The sequence below is a fragment of the Myxine glutinosa genome, chromosome 1 (genome assembly GCF_964187855.1).
Source record: "Myxine glutinosa chromosome 1, kmMyxGlut1.1, whole genome shotgun sequence".
In the NCBI taxonomy this organism is placed as follows: Eukaryota; Metazoa; Chordata; class Myxini; order Myxiniformes; family Myxinidae; genus Myxine; species Myxine glutinosa.
In genome coordinates, this window is record NC_136261.1 from 424,886,282 (window position 1) to 424,902,383 (window position 16,102).

At 43.3% G+C, this 16,102-nt stretch overlaps 1 protein-coding gene across 2 annotated transcripts in view; it reads left to right on the plus strand.

Annotated features, from left to right (window-relative positions):
- The window catches only part of LOC144888186 (uncharacterized), a 69,363-nt gene that overhangs the window by 25,656 nt on the left and 27,605 nt on the right, over positions 1 to 16,102 (plus strand). For both annotated transcript variants that reach the window (XR_013621944.1, XM_078770624.1), the window contains exon 2: positions 15,659 to 16,091. Coding sequence is in view for 1 of the 2 variants with exons in the window: in XM_078770624.1 (XP_078626750.1) it covers positions 15,671 to 16,091 (421 nt within the window). In the remaining variant the exon portion in view is untranslated. The remainder of the gene's footprint in view (positions 1 to 15,658; positions 16,092 to 16,102) is intronic.

Consider the following 16,102-nt stretch of genomic DNA (forward strand, 5'->3'; position numbering starts at 1 on the left):
TGCTCAAATGATAGTTATGAGAGTAGCTTTATTGATGACTCTGAGTATAATTCTGATAGCTTATACTCAAATGATGAATATGAGTCAAGCTTTATTGATGATGACACAACGAGTGATTTCTCGAGCTTCCTTGAATCTCAAAGTTCTGAGTCAGATTAAAAGTTGGCTTGGTGCCAAATGTGCGTGGCTTTAAGGAAAGATTCATAGTTAAATGAGTGTCAAAATCTCACAAGATTGTTCACCTATAAATATGGTTTATTGTGATACTTGCGAGAAGGAAGTAAAATATTATAAACAACATATTCTCACCGCAAAACATACATACAACATTCTAAATCAATTATCACCATTTCCTAAGAACAAAAAAAATTGTATTCACTGTAATAGAGATATCCTAAAGAAGGGGTTCAAAGCCCATCTTAAAACAAACAAACACTTGTCAAATTTAATCACTATTAAAAATACTGATGGAGCATTCAAAGGACATATCAGGATTCGAATCTTTAAATTCAAATCTCCTACACCAGAGTCTATAGTTGAAGCTGTAGAAATAGTTAAACCTGCTGTTCAAACGTTGATTGAAAAAACACTAAAAGAAATGAAACCACTTAAATTTTATATGGGAATAAAATTTGAAATGATGAGGGATACAGGAGAAATATTTAAACCATACATGAGAACAGAGCCACACTTTATTTCTTCATATCAAGATTTTAAAACATCAGGAGTCTATGGTGAACTTATTAAACAAGAGGAAAGTGTGGGTAATTCACTCGTAGGAAGTGGATTCACTATAGGAGAAATTATTTACATAGACATTCATATTCTTAAATCAGATCCTCTAAAAGCTTCTTCTTACATTGATTTACCCAGTGTTATCAAAAATAGAAAAGCAGTTATCAATATCAAAAATAAAGACAATAAATGTTTTCTCTGGTCTATTTTAGCACACTTACATCCTCCACATTTTCATGATGAAAGAGTATCTCATTATAAAAAATATGAGAATACATTAAATACGAAAGATCTAAAGTTTCCGATGACTTTAAATGATATTCCTAAATTTGAAAAGATGAATAATTTATCAGTTAATGTTTATGGTCTAACAGAAACAAACAACATTCAGGTTTTAAAGCTTTCTGACAATTGTAAACAAACTCATATTAATCTTCTATATTTTAATTCAGACGAAAATTCACATTATACATACATCAAAGATATTGCTAAATTAATAAAACCACAAGTCTGTAAGAGAACAAATAAAATATATATTTGTTTGCGTTGTCTTAACTTCTTCCATACACAAGAAAGATTAGATAAACATTCAAATTATTGTGGCGAACATAAATCAACGGTAATCAATATGCCTAAAGAAGGCTCAAAGATCACATTCAAAGATGAAAAGAAAAAGATCAAACATCCATTTGTTATATATGCTGATTTTGAAAGTATTCTAGAAAAAATAGATACTGCTTCTCCAGATCCAAAAGAATCATACACAAATAAATATCAAAAACATACTCCTTGCGGTTTTTGTTATTATATCAAATCATCCGTTGGTGATAAATATAACAAGTTAGAGATGTATAGAGGCTCAAATACCCCAGAGGAGTTTGTGAAACGACTAGAAAAAGACTGTGTTCGATTAACCAAGATAATGAGAGAAACCAATAAACCAATGTCCTTGACGAGTAAAGAAAAAAGAGAATTTAGACAACCAAAGGCTGCCTGTCATATTTGTGAGGAAAAAATTGGTGAAGGTCTAAAGGTTAGAGATCATTGTCATCTCACTGGTAAATATAGAGGTCCGGCTCATCAAAGTTGTAATATTAATTATTATCAACTCCCCTCTTTCATTCCTGTCTTTCTTCATAACAACGCCCATTATGATACACATCTATTTATCAAGGAACTCTCAAAGACTTCTGGAAGTATCTCAGCAATTCCAAACACGGATCAGAAATACATTTCATTCACAAAAACAATTCACACATCTCCTATTACTCATATCAGATTTCTTGATACATTTAAATTCATGGCAAGTCCATTGGTTAACTTGGTTCAAAATCTAAAAGAGTTTCCATGTCTTTCAGAGTATTTTTTAGATAAAGATTTTCTAACACAAAAGGGAATTTACCCCTATGACTATATGGACTCATTTGAGAGATTCAATGAAACACAACTTCCTTCAAAAGAAAATTTCTATAACAAATTAAACAACAGTAATATATCTGATAAAGATTATGTACACGCACAAAATGTTTGGGAAAAATATAACATCAAGAATCTTGGCGAGTATCACGATTTGTATCTCAAAACTGATGTGCTTTTATTGACCGATGTATTTGAAGCCTTTAGATCTGTTTGTCGCACTGGATATGGATTGGATCCTGCTCACTACTACACAGCACCTGGATTGGCCTGGAGTGCGATGTTGAAAATGACAAAACAAGATTTGGATTTGATAACCGATGTTGATATGCTTTTGATGATTGAAAAGGCAAAGAGAGGAGGAATTTCACAAGTCTGTTCAAAGAGATACGCAAAAGCAAATAACAAATATCTACCAAATTATGATTCAACGAAAGAGAGTTCTTACTTGATGTACTATGACGCAAACAACCTGTATGGCTGGGCAATGTCTCAGGCTCTTCCTTATGGAAAACTTAGATGGGTAAAGGAAAAAGATTACAAAAAGGTTTTACAAGATGTATGTATCTCTACACAAAAAGAATTGGATGATTCAAAGGTTGGTTATTATTTTGAAATTGATTTAAAATATCCAGAGGAACTCCATAACCTACACAAAGATCTCCCATTTGCTTGTGAGAAAGAAAGTCCAAAGAAGGAGTGGTTAAGTGATTATCAACGATCATTTAATATAGGTGAATCAACAGAAAAATTACTTACTACATTATATAACAAGAAAAATTATGTTCTACACCAAAGAAATTTGCGACAATATTTATCAAAAGGTCTAAGAGTAGAGAAGATCCATAGGGTTCTAAAGTTCAATCAAAGTCATTGGTTAAGGGAGTACATTGATTTCAATACACAAAGAAGAACAGAGTCAAAAACCGATTTTGAGAAAGACTTTTATAAATTGATGAATAATGCGGTCTTTGGTAAGACCATGGAGAATGTGAGGAAAAGACAAAATATCAGACTATCAACATCTTGGGAACAAGCATCAAAATTAATTAATAGACCGAGTTTTACTAGAGCTGAGGTCTTTACTGAGAACTTTTGTGCGATCCATTTGGTTAAAGAGAGTATTGAAATGAACAAACCTATTTATATTGGAACAACAATTCTTGATTTATCAAAGTCATTAATGTATGATTACTTTTATAATAACTTGAGGAAGAAATATCAAAATGATGTTAATCTACTTTATATGGATACAGATAGTTTTATTTTGCAAATTAATACTGATGATGTTTATTCAGACATGAAAAAGGACATTAATATCTATGACACTAGTAATTACAGCCCAGAGAGTGAGTTGTTCTCCTCCAAAAATAAAAAGGTGATTGGAAAGTTTAAGGATGAATTAGGAGGAAATGTCATGAGTGAATTTGTGGGATTGAGGTCTAAGGCTTATGCTTATAAATATATTGTGAATAACGTTGAAAAAACTGATAAGAAGTTAAAAGGCATAAAGAAAAATGTCATAAAAGAAACAATAAACTTTAAGGATTATTATAACTGTTTAACAACAAAGAAAGAAGAGTTTAGAAAGATTAATGGAATAAGAAGTTATAAACATCAATTGTATTCAGAAGAGATAAATAAGAAAGCATTGGGGGCTTTTGATGATAAGAGGTTTATTTTAGAAAATGGAATTGATAGTCTCCCTTATGGTTATATAAGTATATAAGTGATAAGTTAATGGGGTTAGGGATTTTAAGGGCTACCGCCGCCTTTTTTACTATTATATAAATGATAGAACCAAGTATTAACCAGACTAAAGAGTGGAGGTGTAATCAACCTTGGTATATAAATGGAAAACATAATGAATGTGAAAAATATCAAATAGGTATAATTGAAAAGGCAACTGGTAAAAAAGTTCACAAAACAAATAAGAGAATTAATTTAAATACCGGTGAATTGGGTAAAAAAGATGGAAATATTTTTGAGTGGACGGAAAACTTTGATGGTTGTCAGGAAAATATATACTTTAATTTAAAAATGGTATGTGGCACTGGAGGCGCTCAAACAAGAACATTGAGGGAGGTTTACCATTTTATCTTAGCTCAGTTAAAATATCTTAATAAAGAACCAAACTCAAACATATTTTTTGTTAATATATTAGACGGTGAGGAGAGTTTTCGGAGAATTAAATTATTTCCCACGCATAAACAAATATTTGTCGGGTCGATGTTTGAGTGGGTTATATTCACCAGAGTAAAAGGTTCATAAGGTCAGAAGGATCCCACAACTTTCCAGTATGTGTGAACCCCTAGCTCAATTAAAATATATTCATTATGTATTAGTCCAAGTAGATTAATTGACTCATGGTTCAAAAGGATCACAGGTTCACACTAGAGATCTGTGAACCCCTATCCCTCACACATACACATAAGTTAAACCTCAACTAAAGTTGAGGCTAAACTTTTGTGTATGTGTGAGTCATAATAATATACAGCCCCCAACCCAATCCCATCCCTAGCTCAATTAAAATATATTCATTATGTATTAGCCCAAGTAGATTAATTGGCTCATGGTTCATAAGGTTAAAGGGCCCATAGTCTTTTGGATTAATATGGGTGTTTTCCTAAATAGGGGTAAACGACATTAGATAGGGATTTCCCATGTTAAACGAGGTGTCCCAGAAGCAACATTATTACCCTACTCACCTTTCACCCTTATGTCGCAGACAACCAATTGGTGCTGTGAAACAGCCTCCTCCCCCGGGATCACCTTTGTGTCCCAGTGGTGCCCCCTATCTCGCCTACGCACCATCAGGTAGTCAACGGTTGTCGTTGACCCACCTGACGTGTATGTAACAAGCTTATTATCCTCTTTCTGGAACTGAGTATTACAAATCAACCAACCAGCTCCATCAGCAAACTCCAATCTCCTTTCACCTTCTCCATTTCTCACACCATATCCGTAACCCCCATGAACTCCCTCAAAACCATCCATACTCCTTCCCACATGTCCATTTAGGTCTCCTCCCACCACAACAACTTCCTCATCTTTCACGTTTTCCATCAGCTTCTCTATCGCACACCAGAACTTGTCCTTCTCTTCATCGCTTCGGCCAACCAGCGGAGCATATCCCGAGATGACGTTCACCAAGAGCTTTCCAATCATCATTTTCACCATCATCAACCTATCACTCACTCTAGTCACACTCACCACACTGTCTACAAACTCTTCAGAAAACAGGACACCAACACCATTCACGCCCTCCGGGCACCCTTGCCACACAAACTTGTATTTCTGTCCCTGCCTCTACCCTTCACCATTCTGACACCACTTCCCTTCCATCTCGTCTCTTGCACACAACATATGTCCACTCTTCTTCTGACCAATACTTCCACCACTTCTCCTGATCTCCCTGTCATTGTCCCTACATTCCATGTCCCAAACCTCAGAAACCGATCTCCACTTCGGGCTGCACCCTGCCCATGTGTACTTGTTATTGTCATGGTTCTCTTTTTGAGGCAATGTTTTTATGGCCGGATGCCCTTCCTGACGCCAACCCTCTTAGTCGTCTCTTACGACACGCAGGGATACAGTGTACCTATTCTGACCAGGGTACACACTGGGAAACGTTTAAAACATGGAAATTCGGGGGGGGGGGAGGGGGGCGGCGTCAGCATCACGGCTGCGGTTGAAACATATTCCAACAATATCCAAACAGAACCATGAAAACCATGAAAAACAATCCGGGAAAAGTCTCCAAGCGAGAACGTGGATTTGAGAAAGAAGGGGCAGAGGCGGAAGAAAACGAGATACAGGGGGCGGGGCACAAGCCGAGACGAGGAGGAGAGCGAACAAGCACGTGTCTGGGAGGAGAGAAAGAATCAATATAGAATTCTTTGTCTAGGGAGGTGAGGTGGGGGGGGAGAAAACAAAATAAAAGAAACAAGCAATACAGCGAAGGAAATAACCCAAACCGACAAAACACCGACGGGGGGAGGGAAGCCCCAAGTCACCAGGCCACGCACGAGGTGCGACCCAGAAAACGATTAATTACACACAAGTTTGGACGAACCACAAACCAACACCAACTAGAAACACACAATAACACGTACACAGCAAAACAACCAGTGGGAATTTGACAAAGTCAAGAATGGGAAAACACTCAAACTTCGATGCCGTGGAGAGCTCGAAGCACGCCTCACTCGCCCGAGGAACCCTTCTACAGTCATAGTGAAACAACTTATCTTAAACACAGACCAGAGAAACCATGAATGGGATGGGAATACAATTACAAATAACATTTCCATTCGTTCGTAACATACATAGCAAAATAATAATAATCTATATTATAATAGGCGAAGGTTTTTCTGTCTGTCTGTCCGGGGGTGTGGCTTAATCCATTTGCAGAGTAACTCCACCCATAGCTCCACCCATTCTTGGAGAGGCTTCATGCAAACAAATATCCACCATTTTATTACCTCAAATGGCTTTGAGGCCTGTTTTGTTAGGCCCATGCTGTCTTTCTCTCTCACACAGGTTTATTTCAATTCTAATTCGATATATCATTTCATTTTTAACAGTCACTAACATGAAAAAAAACGGGAAGAGAATCCCACGAAAGTTTCCGTTTACAGAACGAAATGATTTCTCAAAGGGCTGTAAACTAAAGCCCATTCATTCAGTCACCCTCACGATTTTATCTCGAATTCACCATCTGATTTAATTTTTATCGATGGTTTTAGACTCGGTGTCCAAAATAAATGAGAACATTCACACACACATGGGAAATTGCCGAGATATATTTATTAAAATCGCGCCACGATGATACACGAAAATACAGCGCCTAAAATAACATTCGGGGAAAATGTCGACATATATTAAAAATTCGCTTTTTCTTTTCCGTTAAGATATATTACTTTTCTCTTTTATGAGAGTCGGCACAAAAACGACATATATATCTTAGTTCTTTCTTATTTCATTCAACATTATTATCCGGAAGTAAAATATGTTTCAGGAAATTACCGAGAGATATTTCTTCATTTTTTTTTTATTAGTTATGTGCGCATACACTTTAAATAGGTTTATGTGAAATCTTTAATTTTCACAATGTAACTTACTTGCCATTTGTCATTTGATGATCATGAGACACTTCCTCTTGAGGATCGTGACAATTCATGCGTTGCGTGGAAACTTCCATTTCCAAAATGAATGTGACGGTCAATGAAGAACACAGACTTGAACAGGATGTAGCAAGAAAACGAAAGACGGGCGAACGAGTCCGTCGACGAACGTCATTGCAGACTTGAGCAGGATGTAGCAAGAACCGCACAGAGACCGCAAGAGATGGGAGAACTGCACAGAATGCTGCTGCAACAACGATGAGGAGGGTTGGAGAGGACCTAGGGGTTGGAGAGTGAGGAGCGAGGGGTTGGAGAGTGAGGAGTGAGGAGCGAGGGGTTGGAGAGCGAGGAGATAGGGGTTGGAGAGCGAGGAGATAGGAGTTGGAGAGCGAGGAGCTAGGGGTTGGAGAGTAAGGAGTTGGAGAGTGAGAGCCGATTGGAGCAGAGAGTGAGGGGCGATTGGAGCGGAGAGTGAGGGCCGATTGGAGCGGAGAGGAGTGTGAGGAGGTATTGGAGAGGAGTGTGGGGTATTGGAGAGGATTGTGAGGACTTGCAGAGGAGTGTGAGGGCTTGGAGAGGAGTGTGAGGGCTTGGAGAGTAGTGTGAGGGCTTGGAGAGGAGTGTGAGGGCTTGGAGAGGAGTGTGAGGGCTTGGAGAGGAGTGTGAGGGCTTGGTGAGGGGTTGTAGAGGAGTGTGAGGGGTTGTAGAGGAGTGTGAGGGGTTGTAGAGGAGTGTGAGGAGGTATTGGAGAGGAGTGCGAGGAGGTATTGGAGAGGAGTGTGGGGTATTGGAGAGGATTGTGAGGTGTTGGAGAGGAGTGTGAGGGATTGGAGAGGAGTGTGAGGGATTGGAGAGGAGTGTGAGGGCTTGGAGAGGAGTGTGAGGGCTTGGAGAGGAGTGTGAGGGGTTGTAGAGGAGTGTGAGGGGTTGTAGAGGAGAGTGAGGAGGTATTGGAGAGGTATTGGAGAGGAGTGCGAGGAGGTATTGGAGAGGAGTGCGAGGAGGTATTGGAGAGGAGTGCGAGGAGGTATTGGAGAGGAGTGCGAGGAGGTATTGGAGAGGAGTGCGAGGAGGAGTTGGAGAGGAGTGCGAGGAGGTGTTGGAGAGGAGTGCGAGGAGGTGTTGGAGAGGAGTGCGAGGAGGTGTTGGAGAGGAGTGCGAGGAGGTGTTGGAGAGGAGTGCGAGGAGGTATTGGAGAGGAGTGCGAGGAGGTATTGGAGAGGAGTGCGAGGAGGTATTGGAGAGGAGTGCGAGGAGGTATTGGAGAGGAGTGCGAGGAGGTATTGGAGAGGGGTGCGAGGAGGTATTGGAGAGGGGTGCGAGGAGGTATTGGAGAGGAGTGCGAGGAGGTATTGGAGAGGAGTGCGAGGTGTTGGAGAGGAGTGTGAGGGCTTGGAGAGGAGTGTGAGGGCTTGGAGAGGAGTGTGAGGGCTTGGCGAGGAGTGTGAGGGCTTGGAGAGGAGTGTGAGGGCTTGGAGAGGAGTGAGGGCTTGGAGAGGAGTGTGAGGGATTGGAGAGGCGGGTGAGGGATTGGAGAGGCAGGTGAGGAGCGATTGGAGGGGAGTATGAGGAATTGAAGACGAGTGTGAGGGATTTGAGAGGAGTGTGAGGGATTGGAGAGGAGTGTGAGGGGTTGTAGAGGAGTGTGAGGGGTTGTAGAGGAGTGTGAGGGGTTGTAGAGGAGTGTGAAGGGTTGTAGAGGAGTGTGAGGGGTTGTAGAGGAGTGTGAGGGGTTGTAGAGGAGTGTGAGGGGTTGTAGAGGAGTGTGAGGGGTTGTAGAGGAGTGTGAGGGGTTGTAGAGGAGTGTGAGGGGTTGTAGAGGTGTGTGAGGGGTTGTAGAGGTGTGTGAGGGGTTGTAGAGGTGTGTGAGGGGTTGGAGAGGAGTGTGAGGGGTTGGAGAGGAGTGTGAGGGGTTGGAGAGGAGTGTGAGGGGTTGGAGAGGAGTGTGAGGGGTTGGAGAGGAGTGTGAGGGGTTGGAGAGGAGTGTGAGGGGTTGGAGAGGAGTGTGAGGGGTTGAAGAGGAGTGTGAGGGGTTGGAGAGGAGTGTGAGGGGTTGGAGAGGGCGAGGGGTTGGAGAGTGAGGAGCGATTGGAGAGGAGTGAGGAGCGATTGGAGAGGCAGGAGAGGCGATTGGAGAGGCGAGTGAGGCGCGATTGGAGAGGCAAGTGAGGGGCGATTGGAGGGGAGTATGAGGAATTGAAGAGGAGTGTGAGGGATTTGAGAGGAGTGTGAGGGATTGGAGAGGTGTATGAGGATTGGGGAGGAGTGTGAGGGATTGGAGAGGAGTGTGAGGGATTGGAGAGGAGTGTGAATGGTTGGAGAGGAGTGTGAGGGGTTGGAGAGGAGTGTGAGGGGTTGTAGAGGAGTGTGAGGGGTTGTAGAGGAGTGTGAGGGGTTGTAGAGGAGTGTGAGGGGTTGTAGAGGTGTGTGAGGGGTTGGAGAGGAGTGTGGGGTTGGAGAGGAGTGTGAGGGGTTGGAGAGGAGTGTGAGGAGGTATTGGAGAGGGGTGTGAGGAGGTATTGGAGACGAGTGTGAGCAGGTATTGGAGACGAGTGTGAGCAGGTATTGGAGACGAGTGTGAGGAGGTATTGGAGAGGAGTGTGGGGAGGTATTGGAGAGGAGTGTGAGGAGGTATTGGCGACGAGTGTGCGGAGGACTGGCATTGGAGAGGCGTGGGGGTGGAGAGGAGTGAGGGGTCACATATTATGGGAAATAAATAAATTGTGTTCATTACACCATTTTAACCATTTTGTAAAATTTAATGTGCAGCATGTAAATCAAGATGTCCAAATGTCACACACGTCCATACCCATGGGATTCCCACGGGTGACCCCGCTAGTAATCTATCTATAATTCCACTAATCTCTGTGTGTATGTGTGTGTGTGTGTGTGTGTTTGTCTGTGACCGCTGTTTCTCGACAACTACCGGTCCGATATACTTGAAACTTGCCAGGTATATTGCTGGGGACCCGAGGATGTGCCTTTTCAAGGTTTGAAATTAATCGGACAAGTAGTTACCGAGCTATGTCCAAAAAACGATTCAACCAATCAGAGAGCAGCGAGCTATCACGTGTGCCGAACATGGCGAACAGACTCTGCCTCGGACGGCACATTTGAGAGCGTATTCATTTATTTCACGTTGGCAAACTATGTTGGCGCTATGTTGGCGTTAAACTATGTTTTAAAACTAATTAAAACTAATTTGCGATTCATCGTAACTGCGATATGCGACCTTCCGGACAGTGAAGACTGCACTTCCGGCAGCCAATCACAGAACACGTTGTTGCGTAGGCGTGGCCGATGTGAGAGCGAGCCGAGCCGAGCGCGTGTGCCATTACGGTTCGTAATTCGATTTCTTCCGGAGAAAATAATAATTTCTCGATTTCTTATGCGCATTATTTCTCCCAATTCAGTCAGAGCGAAGGGCGGAAGCGAAGAGCGTTGTTTTTTTTGTTTACCGGCGTACGGGCGTACGGGCGGGGTAGAGCGTACGGGTAGCGTTTTTTTTTTTTTTTGGCAAGGAACGGGCACCCACGTACGGGCACGTCCTAGTATTAATAATAAGCGTAATTACACATAGATTCAAAATTGATACCAAACCAAAAAAAAGGGGAAAAAAACAACTTGCAATGCGTTTCGGAGGAACCTCCGCCGAAACCCTGAGACTGGCTCACTGAACCCCTGTGGTTCGGTCGAACCCAGGTTAAGAACCATGGCCATAGGAGGAGAGTTTGGTGAGCAGAGCTGGGTGCCAGACCGTATCGAAGGCATGTGATATGTCAAGGGAGACATCTCTGATTTCCTGTTTGGCATTGAGGACCTCCATCCATTGTTGAGACGGCAGAAGCAACATGTCCAGAGAAGAATGACTTGGTCTGAATCCAAATTGATGATCAGAGATCGAGCCGTTGGAGAAGAGGAAGGATTTGATATCCAAAGCAATGATGGATTCCATGTCTTTGCTGATAATTGGGAGCAGGCTGATTGGTCTGTAGTTGCAAGGATCTGTTTTTGCACCTTTTTTGTGTCAAGGGTTAATGTTTGCTGATTTCCAAGATGTTGGCAGATGACCTTGAGAAAAAGAGAGGTTGAAAAGAACAGAGAGAGGGTGAGATAGAGCGGCAGAGCAGGATTTTAGGACCCGTGGTCTGATGCCATCTGGTCCAGTTGCAGAATCAGTCGAGGTTTGACAAAAACTTCTCCACCTTGTCTGGAGAGAAGGACACAGAGTCCAGGAGCAGTTGGGTTCGACTGGGAAAGGTGGGAACAGAGAGAGATGGCTTTGGGACACAATAATTTGAGGCAAACACAGAGTTGAGGCATTCGGCTTTGTCACGTGCGGTGTCAACTGTGTAGCCATTTAAGTTATGGGAGGGGATGGAAGGGAACAAACACCAGAAACGGATTTGACCAGACGCCACCAGGATTTGGAGGAAGGAGACAGGTTTGAGAGTTCAATCTTGAGTGTGGGGAGATAGTGCTTCCTGGCACTCCTGAGGGTAGACACACACTTGTTCCAAGCTTGGTGGAAGAACTGAGATTGCCTTCAGTTGGATTTGCCTTCCAAGAGGCAAAGGCAAGTTGTTTCAGGGCAAATGCCTCACCACAAGATTTAGCGTACCATGGATGGGAGGAAGGGTGAGACAACTGAAGACAAGATGGGATAAATCTGCATGAGAGAGAGAGCAGTTTGCATTGGAAGAATTCCCAGGAAGAATTGATGTCAGAGGCAGTAGAGATGGGAGACCAGTCCAGGTGATTGATGGCTGCTTTCAAACCGTGCCATTCAGCCTGAGTGAAATGCCAGACTCGTCGGCGCTGAGGAGGCTCTCTGAGAATGGTCACAGAGATGTCCACTTTAACAAGCACATGATCAGAAGAACCGATTGGAGCAGAAGAAAAGCAGCAGACATTTGCAGGGAAGTTTGTCACAACAAAGTCTGGAAGAGAAGATACTCCATTGACTGAGATCCGGGTCGGGAAATTGACAGATTGTGTCAGTCCCACTGAGCGTGCGTGAGGCGGCCATTGTGTGCCCGGCACTCTCAGAACCAGCTGTCTGCATCGATGCACCACATTATGGACCACATGTCTGTGGCCGAGCACCACTTATGGACCCCATGGGTTGGGGCATGGCCCCTCTGCTGGAACCGGCCATGAGGGCCCGAAATCTTGCTGGCGGACCTTGGCCACAGGGCACCGATGCCCCACAGGTGAACCACATGTAGTCGGCCCTGTGGGCCATAAATAAAGAAAATAAAATGGACACGTTGGGCACACTTTATTGCAAATAGGCCGCCAGTAAGAAAATGAGAGAGAATGACAACAACTGGAAGACATAATAATAGCCAGCAGAGGGAGCCGAAGAGCAAGAGATCACCTGCAAGGTTATGGGTTGTTGGTTTTATTTTCTTGAACAATGGTGACTGCACCGATTGGTGCTTGGGTGTGTATTGGTGCGTTTTTGGGTGCTTTAATGGTGCATTGATGCAGAGGAGACTGTCTCCCCCCCAGAAAGAACAATTACAGGTCCTGGGTTAGTCTTGTAAATAAAAGCAGAGTCATTGTAAATAATGCTCCCCACCATCAATGTATAGTTTGAAGACCATTCCGCAATTCGGTTAACTGTGGGCATAAGTCTGTTAGGCAGGGTGCAATGGAGCAGCGGGACACATTTATTTATGTTTTAAAAACTGTCGCACTCAGGGTCAGGTTAAAAGTAGAGGGAACTACACCTACGTGTCACACTAAATAAAAGTTGTAGGCCCGGGACGTGCCTAAGAGGAGGAGGGTGCAGTGTTGCGGATATGAGGACTGTTTTTTTTGATTGTGTGCTTTATTATTATTATTATTGGTTATTCTGCGCCTCCTGCCTCCGGAGCTGTGCAAAGGTCAAAAGGGCGTCCCATAATTAGTCCACAAGCATACACGTCAGCCAATCATAGAATACCCCTGTTCGATAGTTATATCTTATTCTGTGTTTTAGGGTAAGGCTGTGTCTCCCATTAATAGAAGTACTCCATCGCACCAAGTGAAAGAGATAGATTCCCTTCATTCCCATTCCCAAAACCTCCATTCCCCCTTTTCGTCAATTGCCAACTGCATTTTGGGCGGTTTTCCCTTCATCCGCCATTGACCACGAGGCAGGGTTGGGGAAGAAAGGCGGGTCCCCACCTCGTCATAGAGGGGAGGAGTGAACCAGCCCTTGCCGACCAACCCAGAATGAGGGGTTGGCTTTCGAGGGCGGAGAGAGAACGTTTTGGGGAGGTTCGCAAAGGGTCAAGGGTGGGGCTTATATAACCCGAGGCAGAGGCCCCCGGAGAGAGTCGAGGAGGGAGGAGATCAGAAGACAGAAAGGCCTTGAGTTGGACTAAGCAAGAGAGGAAGTTGTTGGACTGGGTGGGACTAAGAAAGAGAGAGAAAGAGTCCTGAAGCTTGTGAGGGAAGGAGAGAGAACCCGTCACACCAACCCCCCACCAGCCGCGTTGGCTCCACCAAGCGTTCACCTCCACCAAGGCTCCACCAAGCTCCGCATTGGCTCCACCATGCGTTCACCTCCACCAAGCTCCGCGTTGGCTCCACCAAGCGTTCACCTCCACCAAGGCTCCACCAAGCTCCGCGTTGGCTCCACCAAGCATTCACCTCCAGCCATCCACCTCCTGCGATTCCTGTCATCATTCCCCGCGTGAGTCTGTCTTTTGTTTGTTCTGTCCTGGGTTAATTAAGACTGAAGGTAAGCTAGTATTTTCACTGTGTCACCTGCGTCTTATGTGCTGTAAATAAACGTGACTGCTTTCTTTTTGCTTATGTGTGTAAATAGTAAATAAATTTAGTAGTATTTCCAAACCTTTCTTTGCCTTCGTCTTCCTCTTTGCATTCGTCGTTTTAGTCTTTTCCCTCATTGAGCAGCCGCGGTGCGATCCGGCCAACGTTTGGGTGGAATCGGGTTCTAATCGGGGAATAACTGTTCGGTCGCGGTAATACCAACCGCTCGGTAAAATAACATCTTTAACCGCGTCCGCAACAATATAATACCTGAGCTTCCGCCTCAGAGTTAAAGCCTTCGTGATCGGCATCCGCGATCGCCAGATATTAATTTCCGCGGTTGCGCGACAATATTTAAATAAAACCGTGAAGAACAGTCTTATATTCACAAAAATACCAACGGGGAGTGGGAGCCTAGAGGGACAACCACGAGTCACGTGAACAGGGGAAAAGGTGGAAGGCAAGGAGATAATGGGGGTGGGGTGAGACAGCGCACGTGGACAGAAGCACACGATGGGACAACTTCACACGTGGAGAATGGGAAATAAATGTTGCTGTTGGTTTTTTTTTGTTTTGGTTTTTTTTGGGGGGGGGGGGGTTAAAACGTTAGATAAAGAGTGGATGTTTGAGGAAGTTTGGGGGAGAAGGGAAAATCGAAGAACCTAGCAAAAACAGCGAAGAACGAAACAAACTTCGACGGGGGACCGGGGAAGCCTGAGTCAAGGCCGCACATGCAGCAAACAGAATCGATTAATTTATGAAAGATTAACACCGAGAAACTTCCTTGGGACACACTATACGTTCACACACCGAATGATAAATACAGTTTCGACAAAATACAATTGTGAACAATGACAACTTCGAAAACGTGGAGAACGTGTACAGCTTCGAAAATCTGTGCTGTCGCCTTCAAGATCTCACGAGATCTCCCCAATCTCATGAAGTCGTGACTAAGAAACCAAGTAAAGTTATTATAATTCTTATTATATTTTATTTAATCCATTGCTGCAGACAGCTACATATAACTGTAAGTTTCTGAGATGACAGGATTATGCGTGTTGAACCTGCAAAGTTCAACTTCCAGCAAAGTGGAGACTCCTTGGTGCATGTGTGTGAGACAATTGCAGTGAGAGGAAAATAAAAACAGGTTTTATATGTACGTGTGTATTAAAAAAGAGAACCAACTCTGACCCTGAACGTGACAATCGCGACATGATGATGATGTCATATGCATAAATTATACTAACACATCACCTTCAAACTAGGATAGCATCCATGTGCTACTCAGGTCTTTGAAGACAGAGATTTTTGGTCACAAATACATGGAAATAGAGCGGCCGTCGGCCGATGCAGCTTACGCCCATATTATGGGCACATCAGGATAACGTTCTGGTCAATCATTTAGTTGTGACCATGCTTCACAGCTCCAAGGTGAGTGTGGCTGTTTCTTAGGTAGACTGTCAGTCTAAATGTGGTGATCAAGCTGGATACGTTTACCGTTTCGCTGGATACGTGATCAAATTGGATAAGATAATAACTCACAAAAAATTCCAAACAGAGTAAAGAAAATAACATGTGTAACTTTTCTGTGATTAACATAAGCATTGTATCCTTGGCAGGTCATCGGTGAAATGGAGAGCTTCTTGGAATGGCTCAAGTCCCAAGGCCTGAGAGCAGAAACAGCACGAGCAGTGATTGATAAGCTTGGAATTGAGAATCAGAAGGTTATTCGAGCTTGTACTGAGTCGGATGCATTGCGGACCGAACTCCTATCTCTCTCCAAAGATAAATTACAATTTGCAATGTATGCTGACTTCTGTAAATTTGTGAATTCTTTTTCGAAGCCACAAGATGTCCTGATTGCAGGTTCTTCTCTTTTGGGAAGTATTTTCGTCAACTTGGAGAATGTTATTCTGGAACTTTCCAGTTTCTGTGAAAAGATTTTCAGATCCCAAAATGTGCAACGGGACAATGTTTCTGGTTTCTCTGGAATCGGGTTCAGTGATGTTAGCAGCCTCCACTCTCAGGATGATGGATCAAGACCCATGTCTGGTATGTGACTT